The sequence below is a fragment of the Acartia tonsa genome, chromosome 3 (assembly GCF_053477335.1).
Source record: "Acartia tonsa isolate MP-2025a chromosome 3, ASM5347733v1, whole genome shotgun sequence".
NCBI classification, from domain to species: Eukaryota; Metazoa; Arthropoda; class Copepoda; order Calanoida; family Acartiidae; genus Acartia; species Acartia tonsa.
The window spans coordinates 41,932,498-41,954,902 of NC_137262.1; the positions used below are offsets into that span (position 1 = coordinate 41,932,498).

Genomic DNA, 22,405 nt, shown 5'->3' on the forward strand with positions numbered 1-22,405 from the left:
AATCTTAATTTTTTGTTTCATTATTAATTGTTTTTATTCATATTCATTTAGAACTGTTGATTTCTAACTTTATTAAACAAAAATTTCTTATCATGTTAAATAATTATCATAAACCGCTGATTTTTGGAATACTGATTCCCAGGACAATCAAGTACAATGTTATATGCCAAGCATACCTAAATAAAATGAAGTCTTACAATTATTCAGTTTATTATTTTTGACACTTTTATGCATGTTGTCATCCTTGTTTTGAATTATTTTCTTAATTTAATTAAAAGAACTTTTCTTTATTTATATGGATTTTGAAAAACTTATTGGAAATCATAGAATAATTTTGTCATCATAAACTAATCATGGTTAATTAATATTTTCTTATTGAAAATGATGATATTTGAAAAGGTAACTATGAGCTTGTATCCAGTGTTGATGCACCACCTTGCCAGAAAGGAACATGGTTGGTTCAGGTAGAAATTTGTTTTGGGAAAAATATGATGAAAAACAACATTTAATCAAGCTGGCGTAAAACTAAAGACATTAACTTTCCAGTATTGCTTCAAAAATTTAGAATTAGAACCATAATGAAAAAATGTGTTGCATCGTATTACAGACAATTTGTGCAAATATTAAATTAAAAATCATAAAATTAATAGCAGTTTTGTTAGCCTGGGACTTTGGCCTCTCGGGGCTTACAAAACTGGCTTTAATTTTTAATTTTAATATATGGTTATGATTTATCTAACATTAAACATAAAAACCGAACAAAGGCGTGCAGAAGGGTGTATGGGGGGTGTATCTACTCCCTTGCAAAATTAAAGGGGGCTCGAAGCTTCCCCTAGGTGTCCAGCCCACTACACTTCTCTTGACAAGAGTCTACACCACCATTAACAAGAGTCTACACTACTCTTAATAAGGGTCTACACAACCAGGTAATACAGCTAAGGGGGGTGTAAAGGTATAAAATTAACTCCCTGTTAAATTTAAGTTGAGTGTTAAAATAAAAATTGCACGCTTTGCGTGTCAATTTACCAATTCAGTGACACTTATTTTACTTTTGAGTGAGTGGGTGGACAGGACACCTATGGTTCCGGGGGTGTGTATCTACCCCTATTGTCTGTAACACCCTCCCACCTAAAACCTCTTCGATTTTGTTATAAGGAGGGTGTCAATATTCTCGAGTTGCTTTGTGCACCCCCACCCCCCTTGCAAAACCCTCTACACGCGACTAAAGCTATGTATCATTTAATCCCAATATTTATAGGGGACTTTTTCAAAGTCAATTCAGATAAGGTTTGAATTTGAAGAAAAGGATTGCCCAACTTACAGGTATAAAATATTCATCAATAATTTTGGAATAATTATTCCTAGGACAACAATGTACAATATTATAAGCGAAGCAGGATGAACACTTTAATTAATTTATTATTGTTGATCTTTTTATATATGTACACTGTACATTGTACAGCCAAAAATAATACATTTAAATCTCTATAATCTAATCGAAAAAATGAAGTATGTCCTTTTACAGTATCCTTTGTTTACACAACTTTAAAACAAATTTTTGTGCAATTTTGTTTAGACTTAAGAATTAATTTTCTGCTTATTAAGTTCTGACTCTACATGAATTATATATCGTTTGTCCGTACTAAAGCTAGTCCCTCCACATATTATGACGTCATATGATAGAATAGCCAATGAAAGGCCAGTATACACCAATGGTGTAATTTATGCTGGCCTCTCATTGTATATTCTATCGTATGACATCATAATCTGTGGCGGGACTTTTTCTAGCTTCGTCCTTACTACTGATTCTAAAGATTGGCTTTTATTCATGTTGTCATCCTTGTTATCAACTCTAATTTTTTTACAGGAAAACTAAGTACAGGAAGATTTGTGACACTCACTGCAGGTATATATTGACATTAAAAAAAATACATTTTGTACTATTTGCTTATGAGTATTTTTTCTTATAGACATTGCGGAAAGTGCTTTAAGAGGCCTGAATATTTATCTTTCAAAATAACTCCACGCGGATCTAGCTCACTATCAATATCATTATCAAAGAAGACCAAAAAGGTAATAGAGAACTTTTGACAATTTGTAAATATTTTTGTAAAGAAAATAATTTATGGCTCTAGAAAACTATTTTCAAATAGGTTAAATTAGTAAATAATGGATTAGATGTTGGCAGATTTCAAGATTATTGGATTAGCCTGGACAGGTTCGAAATATTAATCCTTCAATAAAAGTAACATGGTCTGTTGTGGTGTGTCTGTCTGTCTGTACAAAATGTTATCTTTTACAATGTAACTTCTCATAGGTCCTGAGAATTTTTAAAACTATTTTGAGGAAGGTTTCTATAATCCTCCCAAAAGAAATCGCCTCTAGAAGAGAAATGCCAAGAAATATTTTCTGTCTGTACAAAATGTTATCTTTTACAATGTAACTTCTCATAGGTCCTGAGAATTTTTAAAACTATTTTGAGGAAGGTTTCTATAATCCTCCCAAAAGAAATCGCCTCTAGAAGAGAAATGCCAAGAAATATTTTAAAATACCGCTAGTTGGGGTCATTATATGACTTACTGGATTTAAGTATCTAAAGTGATAACTTCTTTGGCCTGAATCCAATCAATGATATTATAGGTATAAATTTTTATATTACGTTTTCAACATATTACAAGGAAAATTTAAATCTTAAAATCTAACAAAATTTTTATACAGATTCATCTATTCTTTACTGTATTCAGAGATAAGAAGAGTACTTCTATTGGAAAGGGTGATATAGTAGTTGAGAGCAGAAATAATTTCCTGGAGGAAAATAAAATGGTAATATGCTTTAAATTTATCTAAGAAAAAAATCATAATCTATGAGCTAAAGTATCAGAATGTCTGTCTATTTTTTTAAAGTTTGTAATGGAATTATCATAATCACAAAATCACTACCGCCATTAAAACATTTTTTTTCAAATTGTAAAATTTTAAGTAAAGCCTAAATTATATTAATTTAAATCAAACATCCATATAGATTTAGTGATTTACTATAATTCAACTTAATTTGTAAACTTAATATTACTCTAAATATTTATTTAATTCTTACATTAAGATTGAAGAATTATTCCTCAATGGCAAAATGACCAGGAATACTCATCTATATAAATTCCTAAAATAATATTAAATTCATATACAGTTATATTATAGAATAGTAAGACTGTAACTTAGAAGCTACCTTGATTTCAATTTTGATTTTATAATTTATCATTATCTAATGAATGACTTTTTAAATATAGATAAATTTATTCAGAATTTGTTTGTACACTCATAAAAAGAATAGGTTAAGAAAAGAAGGTAAAAATTTAAATTTCTAGTATTTATTAAATTCTTGTATGTATTATATCCAGCTTTCTATGAATATAAAAATGTACAATAATAAGATTAAAACCAGTTTGTTTAGCCCATGCCTTCGGCACCTCGGAGCTAAAAAAAACTGGTTTTAATCTTATAATTGTACATTCGATATCCGCGGAATGCTGTTTATAATACGATGTGAGAAATAACTATTGATAATTTTAGTTTTACATTTAAATATCCTTGTATAATCTTGAAAAGAATTTTAAAAATACATTTTATTAACTTTTTTTATATTTTAAGAAAATATTTCATTTCTGTGTATGAAAGAATTTTTGCAGTAAAAAAAGTTTTGTGTCAGAGAAAAGACACCTTCTCCCATCATAAAGGTATTATTCAAAACAAAATCAAAACTTTAAAAATATTTTTTTATTTGCAAAATACTCCATATCAAACTATTTTTTTTCAATTATAGGATGCTGAAGACTCAAATTTAGATGATATTAATAAAGTAAGAATTATTTTAACTTTGAGTGTCAGTAGATTTTTAATCTTTTTGACTAGTTGTGTAAATTTTTATTTATTAAATTTTTTTTTTAATTTACAGCAGTTTGTTTTTCTAGGAAGATTTTATGTTAGGTGCCAATCTATCCTTGGAAATTAAGGTACTAAAATTTATAAAACCTTAAACAAAATCTACACCATAGATGAAATAAAAATATCTAAATTTTTTAATGGTTATATCTACTTTTAATTAAAATGTAAATATTTTTTTGTTCGTAAATACAAAAAAAATCTTTAGAAAATTGGTCTGAGCATTCAAAAAATAATTAAAAGCTAATATATGGATTTAATAATTATTAAATTTACCATATTTAGAAAATCTATGAAAACATAAGAGGTCCAACTAAAACTTTATCTCCACAACAAATAGAATACATAGGGTATGTGTTTTTTTATTTCATTCTTAAATTATAGATGAGGTTATACAAAATATTTTAAATATTTTTTTTATTTTTTAGAAAATGCTTAGAAAATCCCAAGTCAGATCTTGCTGAAATTTTGGCTACTGGCAAGAAATATATTAGAGTTACTTTGGGTACAGAAAAAGGTATGTGATATTCATTTATATTATAAAAACATATCTATTATTTTAACTTTTCTATGATTATATTAAATTAAAGAATAGAGGAGGATGGGGTTAAATAACTGTATGTCCCCACCCTGTGGACCCTGAGACAAATTTCAATTAGGTCTTTAGATATCAGCCAATAGCGTTGGAAATATTAAAACTGCCAAGTCGATAAAAAAGCATGTAGCAATTTGCTATTAGACGAAACATTTCTTCACCACAGTTGTCTGGTTTATACATCTATACTTATAAATTTATTATGATTATCATCTTGTAACTTACTTTGATTTTAGAATGTTCTCCTGGTATTGGATATGTCCTAGAAATTTGGCCAAAAGGTAATCCTATTATATAAAGTAGTAAGCGTTTTTTGTCTGTACCGAAGGGCTCGCTAACCACGGAACCACAATATTATTCTCCTTTATAGTGAAGCTTCTTATAGGTCCTGGGAAGGTTTTAAACTATTTTTTGGGGGGAGGGTGTCTTCATCCCCCTCCCCCCCCCAAAAAAAAATATTTTTTTTTCTCTCTTTTGAAACTCAAATATAAAATGGGATAAGGTCGACCTTTCACCCTCCTACCTTAAGAGCCCCTAGATGCTGCTAGGGGCGTAGCCGCTAGTTTCAAATATTTTGTTACTTCATCAAAATAAGCATTGTAAAACTTTTATAATTTTCTTTGTTTGCAAAAGAATGAATTGTTTTGCAAAGAAATCAACCTTAAAGATAATAAAACTTTTATTATAAAGAATTAAAATACCTTGCATGGTTGGTGAATTTTAAAAAACTGTTTTATTTAGGTGGCTACAGTCTAGTGCATGCTCATGCAGATGCCTCTGCTATTGTTAAGGTAGGTAATTGATACTTGACAACCAACTATCATTAAAAGAAAGAAGTTATGGCTAAAAATTAAGTATTTTATGATTAGAATTTGAAGGTTCCTTTTTTCAAACTGATATTGATTTTTAATAAATATTTTAAATAAAAATCAAGCATACAAGTTTTTAAAAATGAATATCTAATTAAATATTTTAGGTTCTTCATGGTGAAATCAAGATCAAAATCTATGACAAGGTATGTTAACAAACTTGAATAAAATGAAAAAAGATCAAACAATCAACATCCATCTTTAAAAACAGCTACCAAAACATTTTATATCAGAATAATTACAATTATTGTACATAAAACATTGTACAAATGATATACAAAATTGTGCAATTAACATTGTAATTAACAAAAAATACTAAAATCTAAACTATATTTTTAGACAAGTATACATAGTAGAAGGGATGATCCTCCTTATATGGAATTTGTAGCCAGAAAAGGACAATTTACCTGGATGGACCAAGAATAGTAAATTTAATTTCTCTTATAATTGATAATCTTAATATAGTTGGATAATAAGGTCATTCATAATCTGAAGGTTTTTAAACGACATTTTTTTGTCTTTTTGTTTTCACAAATGTAATATTCTCCTATTCATTTTTTTCTCATATCTTCCACCTTTTAGTTACCTATCTAGTTATCTATCTTGCATTTTATCTAATAATCTCTCCCAGATAAGATCCTAAGCTTTTTCTCTATGATGAAATTAAAATTAAAATTTTCAACAACAAAAACTTTTATGAAATAGATAGGTTTGGTGACCTATCCTTATTTTTCTGAATTAAAACACAAAATTTAAAAGCTTTGTTTTTTAGCTACCAGTGTCATCAGCTAGTGAATGAATCAGATGATTTTTGTAAAACTTTACAGGTATTGACAAAGACAATCTTTATATAAAAGTAACAGGATCTCTATGTGTCAGTACCAAAGGATCTTACTAAGTGCTGAACTTATATGGTTCTCCTTTACAATGTAGCTTCTAACGGGACCTAAGAAGGTTGATAACTATTTTGGGGGAGAGTGACACCACCTTCTAAAGAGAAATCGCCCCTAAAAAAAATTACACTCCCCCCCCCCTAAAAAAAAACTTTTTCTAACCAAGTAATAAAAATAAGAAAGCAGAAACTTAATATTCTTAGAAATTATGAATGAATAAAAATCCAATAATACTATACATTTGAAAAAAACAAAAACATTACAAGTACATTTTGCCCTTCAAGTTTTATTTGGATATTATGTAATTATTTTTATAAAAAATAAATATTTTATAATTAAGAATTTTTATACAGAAAAGAAAGACCAATATTGTTGGGTTTTTAATATGCTAAGCTATTAAACTTTTAAAGAATTGCTTTCCCAGACAACAGTTGTTTTCTTTAGAATCGTCTTTCTGAGCATAACCATGTTGATTTTTAAACTCTACCTATAACTGGATTGATTGTATAACCATTATAAATAATAAAAACTTATAATGGGGATTCCTGTGATGATTAAGTTTTATAACGATTCAAATTATACCACAGTAATGGATAAGATATGGGTTCGATACTTGCTTGTATTTATTCTTCCAGCTTCACAAAATGGTTTCATTCGGAAAAAAGACAGATACAGACATTTTTTGGTTTGTCTGTAATTACAACATTTAATTTAATATATTTCAGTGTTACTCTTACAGAGCGGAAGATAACTTGCATTGGCAAACTTTTGATTACAAAGATGTAGGTATCCCTCTTTGTAGAGTAGTTATGCCAAATTCCATTGTTTGTACCATTGTTTGTACTATAGCTATTCTGCAGTATTGATCTGTTGTTATGCCAGCATTTATTATTTGTGTTAGATCAGTATAATCATCAAAAAAGTTATCTTACTAAATTTCTGCTTAATTTCTCAAAGAGTTTGACTGTTACCAGATAAAATCAATAACTTCTCACATAGAAAAACATATAATCATATAGTAGTAACTTATACATTTTAAATACTGTTTGGTTCAAAGTTAGAATAATTTTATCTATTGAAATTTATATTAATTCATAATTACTTTTTTTAGGTTGAGACTAAAAAGTGTAAGAATTTCCACCCATCTACTGATATTTCATACACTGAGTTGTTTGAACCAATGAACCAGGTATAAATAAGTGGTAACACAATAGATATCACTGTATTTTAATCCAGGGAGAGGACATGGGACTGTAAATTACACTCTACCCAAGTTTTACAACATCATCTTATACATTGGCTCAAAAACTGTGGATAATTTTTGGGAATGTGTTTGATTGGTTCCCAAATATTAATCTACAGAAAGGGTTCATAATTTTGTTCATTAATTCATTAATTTTTCTGTCTGGTTGTAGGATCTTCTGAACCAATATAGCCCTCCTTTAAAAGTAAAGAAGATTCTTATAATTAGTTGGGAGGTTTTGTACTACTAAGGCTAGTGATGTTTGGGAGCATAGGCGTCCAAGGGGGGGGGGTAATGGGCCATTTGGCACCCCCAAACGATTTTGGGGGTGCCGTAGGCACCCCCAAAATTTTGTGAACAATACCCCCCCCAAAAAAAAATTACCCCTACCTTGGGGGTGCCGTAGGCACCCCCAACGATTTTGGGGGGGGTATTTACCCCCCCCAAACCATTTTGGGGGGGGTAATTACCCCCCCCCCCAAAAAAAATAAATGTTCTTTAAAAAAATTTTTGGGGGGGGTATTTACCCCCCCCAAATTGAATGTTCTTAAAAAAAAAATTTTACTGTCCAACCAGTTAAAACAGTTCTTAACCATGATAACAAAAAATTTAATAGTTTGATCATGTTTTATTTGCTTGGGCCTTTATAAGGGCTAAAACCATCCCGGGGATCTATGATGTAATTGTAAATCACTGAAGATTCCATAAAATAGATACCTAACTAAATTAAATATTTCATTAAATAATGAAAAAGAATTTCTATAGGCGATTTCTTTTGGGAGGATGCCAGGGTGTCTCAAAACTAGTTATAAAACTTACCAGGACCTATAAGACGCTTCACTTTAAAGTAAAATCATATTGGTTCATTGGTTAGTGAGTTAATTATTGTATTTTTATGTTCTAAAGAATGAGATACTACTATGTATATATTTGAATAGTAGTGGCGCCCTTAGCATCTAAGAACTCGTGTTTTCTAAAGGGTAAAAAGGGAGGAGAAAAATAGCCTAAAACCACTCAAAGGATTGACCTATAATAGTTGGAACCATCATGGGATCTATGTGAAGCTTTCCTAAAAAGGAGAACTCAGTATTATAAGTAATGAAATCTGAAGCTATAGTCAAATAAACCTTACTTACTACTTTATGTTATAAGATAGTACTTATTAACTTAATAGATTAGGTAGGTGCTTTTTTTACATAATTAAATTACCCCCCCCAAAAATTTTACCCCCGGGGTAAATTAGTTTCGGGGGGGTAATTACCCCCCCCCAACAGATTTGGGGGGAGTATTTACCCCCCCCCCCAACAGACTTTAGGGGGGGTAATTACCCCCCCCAATCAAATTTTACCCCCGGGGTAAAAATTTTGGGATGGGGTAAAAAAAAATTTCAGCGCGCTTCGCGCGCCATTTTACCCCCCCCAAACACGAATTACCCCCCCCCAAAAAAAAAGCTTGGACGCCCCTGTTTGGGAGGTGGTGGTTTAACCTCCACCCTTCATAAGTAAAAAATATTCACATCAACAAAATAAAAATGAGTTGAAATAGCTACAAGGCCTGATGTAAAGTATTTATATTTCTAGAAAATGTTTGAAGAAGAATCTGAACATGAACAGTGCACAGAAATTTGCCAGGATAGTTTGGACATTGAAGATATGAATCCTAGGGGAGAGCAACACCCATCACTAAATAATAATCTTCCAGTTGTTAACATCCTTCAATACTCCCCTACTGCACACCCATGTTCTAAGCTTTTTATTTGTTGTATATCTTTTGTATTTATCTCATTTGTATTCAAAGTATTATTTTAAATGTATAAACATATTGGAGAATCTCTTTTATTCATTTTGTGTAAATTAAACTCTTTACCTAATGAGTATTGAATAATTTTTTTTAATATGACTGTTTGTTATTTCAATCATATATACTTAAATTATGTAGAATAGCATATAAAAAAGAGATCTCATAAAATCAATAAAAATTGTAATATATTATAGGTTGAAAATAAACAAAACTTAATTTTTTTCAAATTTATTAGAAGTCATCATCAGATTCAAAAATATTTCTGTAGATCAACTTCATCAACTGTGCCATCAAGATAACCATGAATATCAGTATTTCTAAAATAAAACAATAAATTTTAACAGAAAGCGATGATTTTTATAGTTAAGAAGTGAAATACTTTTTTTGACAATAATTCATGAATTTTGCTATACTTGAATCATTTTTAATGTAACATTGAAAATTTATTTAAATTTTTTAAATGTAATGTTTGTTTGTCCAATTGTATTATTTGTTGAGCTTTGTTTTTGTGTAATCCTTGTTAAAACTGAATAAACACTATATTTAAATCTTTAATTGCAAAAAATTCCTGATGCATTATAAAACTTATTTTAGCAGCATAGCTTCTTATTAACTAGTGTGTGTCCTTAAGCATGCTGTCTACTCTCAATACAGTCTTTGACTATATTTATAATGCATTCTCTAATAACTCTTTGTCTAAACAGTAGAGTAATATTTTTATTTTTTGTCAATATTTTTTTCTAATCTACAACACTATTTTTAGTAGCGAAGCCACTCTATAATTCACTTTATCTGTCCGTCCGTCCGTCAGTCCGTTCCTAACGCTATGGGGGAAACATGATTTTTTCGGCTCCTATTCAAGATAGACAGCTGAATTTTTTAGTGAAGATTCCCATTATATATGCCCATATGTATGTATACATTGTTTTGTCCGTCTGTCTAGTATTTGGGGTGCTAGATCGATTCCTAGATTTTATCGTTTTCATGATTTTCTCAACTCCTTTTCAAGGTAGAGGGCTGAAATTTTTAGAGATCAATTAATTTTATATTCTACATATTTTCACCAAGTTTTATTAATATTGCTTGGGGTGCTAGATCGATCTTTAGGTTTTCCTTATTTTCTCTATTCCTATTTAGGATTGATGGCTGAAATTATCAGGAATTAAATATGCTTATATTCTACATTTTTCTAAAAAGTTTCATTGAGATTTGTCTATTAATTGCAGTGCTAGATCGATTCCTAGATTAAAAAATTTTCATGCTTTTAAAGGTTTCATGATTTTCCTATTTTATCAAGTTTAATGCTTATTTTACGACACAGCTCTATATTTGGCTCGACATGTCGCATTAAGGCTCACTGTAATTTTTTTCCCTATATCCCTTCATAAATTTTGAGCTTCACTACTATGGATGTTGTCATCCTTGTTTATTATACAACAATCTTTGTGCATAAAAAAATTGAAGAAAAAAATGTTTTCAATGCAGCCTGAAATATTTAAATGAATTGAACTTTTATCTTATGCAAATAACGATTTTTTTGCATTATTGAGTATTAAGTCATAACAAGAACATAAAACATAAATGCTATATAAGCAAAATTAATAATGGAAATATATCTAAATTGTCATGATTTGCAAAATAATTTAAGCAACATTCTTAAAATTAGTAATTGTCGTAATAAGTTTTAATGTTACACTTCCACGAAATTTAGTCCATTAGTTTGTTTACAGGAAGCAGTATTATTATAGAGATACAATTTATATGCAACTATCACTTGTTTACCATTATGAAATAGATTTATAATCAGAGCCAATTTTTAACAAATTTAAAATTACTTAACCTGCAAATGTCACAATAGATCCACCAAAATAGAATCCAAAATTTCCACCAACTGCAGACAGTATATCATTCAAATTCTGAAACAATAAACTTATGACAATCACTGACATATTGTTGATGGATATGTTGTCAAATATGAATGATAGAATGATACACATGAAGAAAAAGTAGCTGTTTCTAAAATATTAATATGGTATAATAAAAAATACTCTATAATAAATGAAATCTTTATTCAACAGTATATTAATGTGTAATTTAAGGAATAATATAATTTTCTTTAATTATCAGAAAGCAAATAATAATTATGTACTTAAGAAAATTGCAAAACAAATAGAAACTTTTTTGTTTAATAAGCACAGCAAACATGTATAAATACATAGAACTGTTTATTTTACTATGATCAAATAATTTACATAATTTACATATTAGAGCTTATTTTATAGCTTTGCTATGCTAGATGCAAATAGAGTTGAGTAAAAGGAGTGTTTTTTTTAGAAATTGATACCTAGACCAGAATGAATCTTGACTAAAAAGCTAAATTTAACCAGTTCTTAAAAGAATTAATCAAAATGTACCTTGCAACTGTAAACAATTTCAGTATAATCAACAGACCTCCAATGAACATTGACAACAATCATTCCGTAGCTAATGTTGAATAAGTTTGTCGCTCCACTCCAAGTTTCATTCATTTCTTTGGATTTATCATTGATAATATATTGTCTCAACTCCTAAAATTATTTAATGTGAATGAAAAAAAAGTAGAGACATATATGCAGCATTTTTATGTGTATGTATTGCTATAAAAACAATTAGTACAGAGGTGAAAGAAAGATTTTCACAAGCTTATTCATAAAGATAATATTATCATTTCAAACATTAACACACAGACAGATAAATTTAGATACGTATTTGCAGTTATATCCAAGTTGCAGAGTAGTCCTGCCAATAATTAGATACACTTCTTACATCTGACATCTGAGCAGAAGTAAGTTCTGTTGAATAGATTTGGCTGGAACAGTCTACGTGACATTCAGATTTGTTTGCTAAGACTGGACCAAGTCTGGCAAGGCTAAATAAAATTTGCAATAAAAATATATTTTCCTCTTATATTAAGTGAAAAACTTTCTATGGTGTAAATTGGTGTGATAAAGAATGGAAGAATTACATCAAAAAATTTCAATAAAAATTTATAATAATCTGACTGACTTTTCATGAATTTCTGCAGCCTGAATGGGTGAGCACCAGGGTAGATCTTCATTTGCTTTAGGTATCTCAATAATGTTACATCGAAATGCTTCATTTATAGCTAGCTGTTCATAAGCATTTCGGCACCTTTTCTGGCTGTAGCCGAAATCATTGGAAAATACTTAAATATCCCATATTAGTTGATTACATTTATATTGGAATTTTAATGAATAAATTAAATTAAAAATTCATACTTACCTAATTCCAAATCCTCATCAGGGGTGTTGCAATTAAATGGTTTCAATCCTAAAATAGATTTCTTCAAATATATTATTTTAAACTTGTCAATTCAATTTAAAATCATTGAAAAATCAATAAATTTGAAAAGGGATCATTTGGAATAAAAATGGATACAAGGTAATATATTGCCCTATTTTCTTAATTCAATTCTTTATCTTAAGAATATGGATAAATCATAAAGGAATACCATGTTTTAAGTCCTCTTTCTTTATCACTTCTTTGGTTACTGCCAGAGTGTTCTTGGTATATTTATCCATGTACTAAATTAATCCAGACATTAATAACTCTTTAAATATATAATTTATTAGACAACTGACTTGAATTGAATTTATTGCACATTACCTTTAAACCTTCTCTTACTGATGCCAAAGTACCGATACCCTAAAAGTTGATTTTAAATGCATTAATTATTTTTCACAGTTTTGTTTATGGTTTCTAACATATTTTTAAAATATCTAAATATCTAAACCTTGTTTGCTACACCAATGGCAAAACCATCCCAACTGTAAGCATCCATTCCAACAATGTCTAGTAATGGTAATTGATAGATAATCAAAATTATAAGCATAGAATTAATATTATTTAATTTCACCTTTGTCAAAGTAATTGGTAAATCTGGTAGCTACTATGTATAGAAGAAATCCTTCTCTCTTTCCACCATTGTGAACCCTTTGATCTAATTTGTCTACTGTGCTGTAACACTATTAAATCAATCAATATCAAAATTTTAAAAAATGAACAATTGACATTAGAAAAGAATTTTTTTTCTGATTATCAACTTCAAATATATGACTAGCCACCATGTATTATGAATTAAAACTAAGGCTTAAATCAGTGCTTGAAGATGTTGATTTCCTTATATCCAGTTACATATTCTCCTAAAAAGACAATTTTTAAACTATAACTTTATTCAATTCAATATCTTTAATAAAATTCCTCATGCTAAATTATAACCTTTATTAAAGTAATCACAACATGAATCACTATTATCTAAATATGAAAAATGTTTCTTAATATCAATATTTAAATTCTCTTTTGATTTAATGTTTATATGTACCTGTTACAATAGATTCAGACCCTATACAAGTTATGGCCCAACTTGAACAATTCTAAAATACTCAAGTCTTATATATTAAATCAAACCATAATAATATTGTAATATACATATTTATAATAAAACACATATTCAAAAATGTATGCTTGGTAAAGTTTGAGTATCATTAGATAATAAATATGAAAAATTGGAAAAAAAATTGGGAAATTAATCCTAAAATCAAACATCACCGTAGTCACACTATCTAGCATGTCAATAGTGTTGTTGTTGAATTTGTTGCTCAAAACTTCTTCGTATTCTTTTTGTAGCTCTTTTGTAGTTTCATTTAAATTTTCTAATGTTGTCACTTTAAAGAAAATATTTTAAATATTGACGTAAGATTTATTTTTGTGTAGTTTGAGTTAAAGTACTGTCATAATTGTAATCAGTCAGGGGCTGCTATTCAGCAAATTAATTCCATTAGAAATGCCAAAAAATAAATATATTGTTGAAACAAAGTTGGAGTAAAGCTTGTTTTTTGGTGTAACTAAAAGGGAAGTGGGTAAGAAGTGGAGAAAAAAGGGAAGGGGGTTGAGGGGAAATTTTCACTTAGAATTGTTTGTCAGAATCGCATTCCCTTTTCCCTGGTAATCAGTATTATTTTTTTTATTGAACTTACTCTCAGAAGGCTCATATAGAAGGTTTGCTATGTAGGAGAGTAACTTGGGTGATATGTTTTGTTCTTTAGCCTAAGAAAACAATTTTTACATATTTCAACACATAGAAAAATAATATGGTGAAGAACGCCAACTACAAAATAGATTTTACCATGAGAGGATTGAAAGGATTGGGATCACAAACAATGAAGTCAGGTCCGTTGATTCCAGTTTCACCATTAGTTAGGCCTCCCATTACTTTCAGCTCTGTGGATACTGTAGGATTCTCTATTTCATTCTGTTTAAGTAGATCATAGTACTATTATATAATATCTAATGAGAAGAAAAAGAAAAAAAACAGCATAGATTGTCAGATAGTAGGCAATGTTCATCTGACAATCAAAGTCTCGGACATCAAGAACATCCAATTTCAACAACTAATGTTGAGACAAGAGTCAACAAACAGAAATATGCTAAAAGAATTCTAAATATATATATACATCTAACTCCTACCTTTACGAAATTGGCAGATAGTACAACTGCTAGAATAACAAGTGCTATGGACACTACAAACCATACACATCTAAAATTCATCCAACAATAAAATCAGTGTAACACCAATCTATGATAATTTGCAGAGCCGATAAGATACCTGGTGATTTTAGAATGTTAGGTATGTTAGAAAATTTCTATTTATTACAAATATTTTTGTTAAGATTCCTGTATTAATGAGAAATCTTTTACAAAGCATAGTGACCCTGTATGATTTACCTGAAGATTTTCATTTCACAACCAATCCCAGGTCTGAGTGTCCATTGGAAACCATGGGCAGTTGTATTGCTGGCAAAATCCAGGTACTCTCTAAACAACAAGGCTGCAATTATCAATTATTGCACAGCTTACAAAAATATTTGTAGCTTGGTAAATATTGTTTCTAAGTATCTGAGTAATATAAGCTAATAATCTTTTAGAATGAATTGAACAGCTAATTGTAATAGTTAGTTTTATGACCTATTCAATAAATATAATGTTTGACAGCATTTAGCTATTGGATGAGACATTGGACAATAAATTGATGTACATCACCAATGATGATAAGCAAAGTAACCCCATCAAGAGTTTAAATTATTGGTGAAAATTTGAACACTGTCAGTTTAAGCCAGCCAATCAAGTGTCAATTAAAGTACCCAAAGTATTATGTCAGCAAGTAAGAAGTATAATTATAAAACTTTGGGTACCCTTCCTGTCAACTATCAATGCAGAAAACATAAAAACCTTTTCACAATACATGATGTATCTTCATTTTCTTTATTCTTCGCTTTAGGAGTATCTCCCATTTTAAACTTAAATAAATTTAATATAATTAGAAAACTGCACAGAGACTTCAAGTGCAATAAAAAAATCAACATGTTTAAAATGGACGTACGGACATTCTGGTAATGATTATAGAGTTTCTACGCTTTCTAAATCGTACCTATCTACTACAGGAATCATCAGGCAAAGTTTGAAATCGATAGGACAATTCTAACATGCCTAAATTAACGAATAAAAGCTATCTATCTCGGACGGACGGACGTACGGACCGACCCTAATTATAAAAAGGCTTCCCTTTTAAAAGACATGACAGACAGACGGATAAGCCCAAAGGTTGATTCTCTCAAAGTGCCTAGTCGAAAACTGAAATCCTACCCCTGATTTTTAAATATATTGAGAAAAAAAGAAGAGTTGTATTTTTTCGTTTCTTTGTTTGCGGGACAATACCAGCGTAGAGTAGATTCGCAATGAAAATATATAATGAGAAGAACTGCATTAGGGTGGGTTCATATCGGAATTAGACAAAGCGGGGATATGCAACATATAAAATTAACCTTAAAAACATTTCTGACCGAAAAAGAATTTTAAAAAATTGAGTTTTAGAACACGACCACTTAAAAATATAATTCATTACTTATTAGTATGCAAAGACGACATTCAAAATAATTTTTGAATCAGAACTATGGCTTCATGGTGCTCCCTGGAAAGGCCTTGAGGAGCTGAATCAGGAACTTTTGTCCGTTTCAAAATATCTCGTTCCTAGCCTTAGAAATCACTAAAAAAACAAAAAAAATTTAAGGTTTATTGAGAATTGTCCAATTTGTAGAGGTTTTTTAGATTTTCTCAGGCTAGGAACGAGATTTTTTGAAACGGACAAAAGTTCCTGACTCAGGTCCTCAAGGCATTTCCAGGGAGCAACATGAAGCCATAGTTCTGATTCAATAAATTTTTGACTCCCATTTACAAATAGCTATACAATTGAATGTCTGGTCGTCAGCGGTTTTAAGACTTAGGATAAATTTTAAATCATCCAGAGGTGTATTATATCTATATAAATTGAGTGCAGATCCTCGCTTTGGCCTCAGAAAAAAAATGTCCAAAATCGACCCACCCTAAACTGCATCTCAGGGATCGAAAGGGATAAGACAATGGCCGATAAATTGATGTTCATCCCCAATGATAATACACAAAAATAACCCTTCTGAAAATTGTAATTGCAATTAGTGGGTAAAACGTTCTGACACTCAATTTAATGAACACCTATCAAAATTCAATAAAAGTCTCCAAAGTTGTAAGCTTTGGGGACTAGAGTAATAAACAGCCCAATGCAATGTCCCCTCCCTCCCTTAAACCAACAGCAAATAGTGACTAGACTGTTAAAAAGCCAATAGTAGACTAAATATACTTAAATAGAAGAAAGAATCAATATTTATCCATTTCCTATTAATTACATATTTTTATGTTTAATAGTATTGGCTTTCTTAGTGTAAGTATTTTGTAGTTTCAGTAGAAAAGCTACTCTGTAACTCGAAATGTCCGTCATTCAGTAAGATTTAGGGAGAAAAGTGATTTTCTCATCTGCTATTTAAGATAGACGGATAAAATATTTCGTTTAGATTTCCTTTACCAATAAACATCCAGTATATAATTTACTTGGCCTGTTATTCTATCAGTAATGCTACAAAAATATAAATATTCAAACATACATAAAACATATGTGAAATGTTTTGTGATTTTTTTCTTTCTTTAGATATTTTATTTAAGATTTAAGATTGCTCTTGAATTCACTTTGTTAGTATGTCCATTGCTACTTATGGTAATGAATATAAATACATGCACTGTTAAAAATATTTTTTTTTTAGCATCAAATAATACTATATATTCTTCTCATTAATGTATAGTATCAATCCGTACGTTATAGGAAAAAAACCTTATTACAATACAAGGAAGATTCCAATACTGTATTGAGCAATACTTAGTGTTCTATGGAGTAACATGTAGTACTAAACTGCGAACCAAAAAAATAGGCAAATCCGAATTTTACAAAAGGCAGCTTCATTATTCATTTGGGACGAATTTACTGTAAATATAATATGTAGATGCATCTTTTTGTTACAAGTTTCCACCGTTGATTTTTTATTAATCAGCACCAATGAAGCACAAGATCTCAAAAACAGCATTTTGGGTAAAAACTGGTGAACCAAAAAGATATGCAAATCCAAAACAAATCAATGGAAAAACGATTTTTTTGCACTTTTCTTCTGTTTTAAAGATTGATTCTGATAAATTCACAATTTTTAAAGGGATTTATGCATTAATTATTATGAAATGTGATATAAGGTAGAAATTAATGATTTTTTAAAATAAGAAATATAAGAAAAAAAGAAATTCAACCCCTATCACTTTAGAGGTCAGCTGCTGACCTCCAGTTTAATGGATGTAGCCTAATACATGTTAAAGATAAAAATTACCCTGAAAAGTATAAAAAATGCTTTTTAATGTGTTAAAAAAAAACATTTTAAAATCTTGATTTTGAGGATGATGTCCTTTCAGATGCTCCTATCGGTGATGATGGTGAGCTAAATGTTATCTAAGTACATGCCCATTACAACAACTTGTCTATCAACCTATGTACCATTTTTTGTAGTCATAGCAATCTCCAATGGAGCCTGACGTCAAGAAATATAAACATCTTCTAAAAACTATGGTAATTACCTTATGAATTGGAGTAATTAAAATTGCAATTTTTTTCTTTTTTAATACTGCTTGGCTGGAGGCTGCTATGAATACAAAAATTGGACCATAGTTCAATATATAAGTTGTCATCATAGTCATGCACTTTGATAACATTTGGCTCACCATCACTACCCATAGGAGCATCTTAAAGGCCATCATCCTCAAAATCAAGATTTTAAAATAGATTTTTTTAACACATTAAAAATCATTTTTGTGTACATTTGGGAGTAATTATTATTTTTAATATGTATTTAGCTTCATTCATAAGACTGGAGGTCAGCAACTGTCCTCTAAAGTGATAGGGGTCGAATTTCTTTTTTTCTAATATTTCTTATTTTTAAAAATCATTAATTTCTACCCTATATTACATTTCATAATAATTAATGCATAAATCTCTTAAAAAATTGTTAATTTATCAAAATCAATCTTTAAAACAGAAGAAAAGTGCAAAAAATTATTTTTCCATTGATTTGTTTTGGATTTGCATATCTTTTTGGTTCATCAGTTTTTACCCAAAATGCTGTTTTTGAGATCTTGTGCTTCATTGGTGCTGATTAATAAAAAATTAACGGTGGAAACTTGTAACCAAAAGATGCATCTACATTTTATATTTACAGTAAAATCATCCTAAATGAATATTAAAGCTGCTATTCTGTAAATTCAGATTTGCCTATTTTTTTGGTTCGCAGTTTAAATAATGTATTTGTCTGTATAGTATTATCCAATACGCTCTTTGGAATAATATTCAATACGGTAGAAGTAAGTTTTTAATACTCTCCTTTGCAATTTTTGATATCCTCTATCATAATTTTTGATACTCTGTAGAGTATGAAACTGTTTTACTTTGGATGAAAGATCAGTTTATAATATATGATTATTATATGTACATATACATTTTGTTATATCAACAAACATACCAAGCAGAGCAATAAAACATTAATTTAAATGTAAATTTAGTAAAAAAAAAGACTTTAAAGATGTTTAGGACTAAACATGATCCTTAAAAATAAAAACTATGGTCAGTCATAATTACAAAAATCAAAACTATAAATCTGAGCATAAATAGTAACATTTCATCTTTGTCTAAAACGACCAAGCAGAAACACTTCCATGAAAGGTATGCACCAATGGTGTCTGTTTCAATTATTCTTTACAGTACGGATTAGTACCCTAGAACGTATGAATAGTTACTATTTTAATAAACCATTCTCTTGCGTATTGTCTGATACGCTACAGCGTATGAAATAGTACTAAATTAAAAAAACATTTCTACAGCGTGTTTTCCAGTACACTAGAGTCTATCAAATAGTACTATTTTAATAAACATTTCTGTACCGTATTTTCCAGTATTCTAGAGCATATCAATCGATACTAAAAAATGTATGGGTTCTGTATAGTAATAATTATTGTTAGTAGCGAAGCTACTCTATAATTCACTTTGTCCGTCCGTCAGTCCGTCAGTCCGTAACGCTATGGGGGAAATGGGATTTACTCAGCTCCTATAAAAGATAGAAAGCTGAAATTTTTTGACAACATTCCCATCATTAAGGAGCACAATTAACTATAAAACATCAATGGCGGTCGTACGGCTTTTTAGCAGGTTTTAGGCTATTTTTTTAATTTCCACATTTTTCCTCATATCTTTGGTGTTTATGGTCCGATTTTCAAAATTTTTTCAGTTAGATATATCAAAATTAAATTTTCCGTTGTTTGGAGAACCAACAAGGACGGTCAGGCTGCCTTTTTTGCAGGTTTTTGGCTATTTTTATATTTTTTACATTTTCCCCCACATCTTTGGTGTTTATGGTCCGATTTTCAAACTTTTTTCAGTTAAAGATATCAAAATTAAATTTACCATCGTTTGAAGAAAACAACAATGACGGTCAGACTGCCTTTTTGCAGGTTTTTGGCTATTTTTATATTTTTTTACATTTCCCCCCATTTCTTTGGTGTTTATGGACCGGTTTTAAAATTTTTTTCAGTGAAAGATATCAAAATTGAATTTCCGGTCAATGACGGTCAGACTGCCTTTTTGCAGGTTTTTGGCTATTTTTATATTTTTTACATTTTCCCCCATATCTTTGGTGTTTATTAATCGATTTTCAAAATTTTTTCAGTTAAAGATATCAAAATTAAATTTCCCGTCGTTTGAAGAAAACAACAATGACCGTCAGTCCCATCCATGAAATTTTGTGCTTCGCTACTTATGGATGTTGTCATCCTTGTGTTATATAGTATTACATAGTGTTATATATTAATTATATAGTTGTAGCGTACTTACGGTTACAATACTCTCCAGAGTATCAATTGATACTAAATAAAAAAATTATTTTCAACAGTGTGGATATATATTAACAATGAAAAATTTGTCTTCTATTAAGGTTGATAAAATGAATCGTATTTATTGGTTAGTTCGTTTACCCAGTAGGACGGGAGGGGATGGGGTAAAGGGGTTGGCTGTAGCCAGCTGGAATTAACACTTTATTAGAGTAGTGAAGTACAAAATATCATAGATAGGAATACCAAGATTTAAAGAGCATTTGATGATTTGTTAAAATCAAGAACAAAAAATAATCACGAAACCTTTCTTAAATATTTTTTTTTTATATTTGTATTTTGTAGCACAACTGACAGACCGACTGTCAAAATAGATAAAATAAAAAATTAGTATAGGAAAACTTTGCAAAAAATAATCAGTTGTCTATCTTGAATAGAAGCTGAGAAAAAAAAACATTTACCCCATAGCGTTACGGACTTACTGACAGACGGACAGCCAACTTAAATTACAGAATAGCTTCGCTACTAATAGTCAAGAACTTTTACGTCCATAAAAATATAAGAGCAAGGATAAAAATATCCATATGGAGCCATGCACAATCACAGCATTATTGACCAACTCATAAAGATATTTGTATATTAGAAGCTCTTTTATATAGGCATTACGTAGGCATTATTTCATTTTCAATAATTTTTATTTTAAGTTAAATCAAATCTTTTATATAATTACTTATGTGTAAGCAAACAAAAAGACTTAATTGCAGAGTTAATGAGTTATTATAAGGAAAAATAGTGCTTTCCCTCAAAGTTCCACTTGAACAATAAACCCTACCACATAAGATTGGGATAAGATGGGTGTTTAGGCTATCATACGAATTGGGGGGTGCCGCAGGAACCCCCAAATCTTTTTGAAAAATATCCTTATCTATAATACAAAGTAGAACGATGTCTGTCTGTGTGTTTGTGTGTTTGTGTGTTTGTCTGTTTGTAGCGAAGGATCTCGCTAACCGCTGAACCGATCGGGTTCTCCTTAACAGGGTAGCTTCTCATAAGTCCCGGGAAGGTTTATAACTATTTTGGGGGAGGGTACCACCACCCTATCAGGAGAAATCGCCCCTAGAAAAAAATTACCCCTCTCGAAAAAGAGACTCCAACGAAACATAAACCAATTATTTCTGTAATTAGATATTTTAAATAAAAAAAACATTCAAAGTGCCACTAGAGGCCTCTAGGGGCGTAGCCGCTAGTAATATAATAAAGTAACAGGATGTCTTTTGTGTGTTTGTGCGTTTGTATATTTGTACTGAAGGATCTCGCTAACCACTGAACCGATCGGTTTCTCCTTAACAGGATAGCTTCACATAGATCTCGGGAAGGTTTACAACTATTTGGGGGGAGGGTACCATCCCCCCCCACACCCTCAAAGAGAAATCACAAAAAAAAACAATTTTTAAAAAACATTCTCGATTTTACGTAGAGACTAGAACGCAACATAAAAAAATTTGAAAAGAAAAAAAAATATTTAAAGTGTCACTAAAGGCCTCTGGGGGCTTAGCCGCTAGTATCAATTAAAGCATTTCTAGGTAAGGCACCATCAAAATTTTGAAGGTAAAATCCCTTGGGAGGATGGAATCTTAAACCTAGCCAGGACCTATAAATATCTTCAATGTAAAGAAGGACCATATCAGTTCAGTGGTGAGTAAGATCCTCTTACTTTGCTCGTTAATAG

General features: G+C 30.0%; 2 protein-coding genes and 1 long non-coding RNA gene across 3 annotated transcripts; 1 reads left to right on the forward strand and 2 right to left on the reverse strand.

The window, feature by feature from the left end:
- The first annotated feature begins 4,215 nt into the window (after positions 1 to 4,215).
- LOC145315255 (uncharacterized) lies at positions 4,216 to 4,814 on the forward strand. Its single transcript, XR_013877996.1, has 3 exons — positions 4,216 to 4,286; positions 4,365 to 4,453; positions 4,768 to 4,814. It is a non-coding gene; the product is annotated as an uncharacterized LOC145315255 (long non-coding RNA).
- A 6,311-nt stretch (positions 4,815 to 11,125) lies between these two features.
- Positions 11,126 to 13,357, reverse strand: LOC145315256 (uncharacterized). Its single transcript, XM_080155285.1, has 9 exons — positions 13,253 to 13,357; positions 13,130 to 13,188; positions 13,003 to 13,041; positions 12,848 to 12,920; positions 12,619 to 12,666; positions 12,382 to 12,541; positions 12,142 to 12,244; positions 11,751 to 11,903; positions 11,126 to 11,252 (listed from the first exon to the last, which is right to left on the reverse strand). Exons 2-9 carry the CDS (start codon positions 13,175 to 13,177, stop codon positions 11,172 to 11,174), a joined length of 705 nt encoding a protein of 234 aa, XP_080011411.1. The 5' UTR covers positions 13,178 to 13,188; positions 13,253 to 13,357; the 3' UTR covers positions 11,126 to 11,171.
- Positions 13,358 to 13,491: 134 nt separating this feature from the next.
- LOC145314886 (uncharacterized) lies at positions 13,492 to 15,686 on the reverse strand. Its single transcript, XM_080154964.1, has 9 exons — positions 15,625 to 15,686; positions 15,121 to 15,210; positions 14,863 to 14,932; positions 14,522 to 14,647; positions 14,373 to 14,442; positions 13,945 to 14,060; positions 13,718 to 13,769; positions 13,615 to 13,650; positions 13,492 to 13,538 (listed from the first exon to the last, which is right to left on the reverse strand). The coding sequence occupies exons 1-9, from the start codon at positions 15,684 to 15,686 to the stop codon at positions 13,492 to 13,494; spliced, it is 669 nt and encodes a 222-aa protein (XP_080011090.1).
- Between the last annotated feature and the right edge of the window lie 6,719 nt (positions 15,687 to 22,405).

What these genes read in the sequence shown, in the direction of transcription:
- LOC145315256 (XM_080155285.1), bottom strand. Translation starts at nt 13,177, where the DNA reads ATGGATGCTTACAGTTGGGATGGTTTTGCCATTGGTGTAGCAAACAAG. An exon ending in GAAAGAGGACTTAAAACATG is followed by an intron (nt 12,667 to 12,847) that starts GTATTCCTTTAT and finishes AATCTATTTTAG; the next exon opens with GATTGAAACCATTTAATTGC. An exon ending in AAATTGTTTACAGTTGCAAG is followed by an intron (nt 11,253 to 11,750) that starts GTACATTTTGAT and finishes TTATTGTTTCAG; the next exon opens with AATTTGAATGATATACTGTC.
- LOC145314886 (XM_080154964.1), bottom strand. Translation starts at nt 15,686, where the DNA reads ATGGGAGATACTCCTAAAGCGAAGAATAAAGAAAATGAAGATACATCA. An exon ending in ACATCATGTATTGTGAAAAG is followed by an intron (nt 15,211 to 15,624) that starts GTTTTTATGTTT and finishes CTTGTTGTTTAG; the next exon opens with AGAGTACCTGGATTTTGCCA. An exon ending in ATCCTTTCAATCCTCTCATG is followed by an intron (nt 14,443 to 14,521) that starts GTAAAATCTATT and finishes TTGTTTTCTTAG; the next exon opens with GCTAAAGAACAAAACATATC.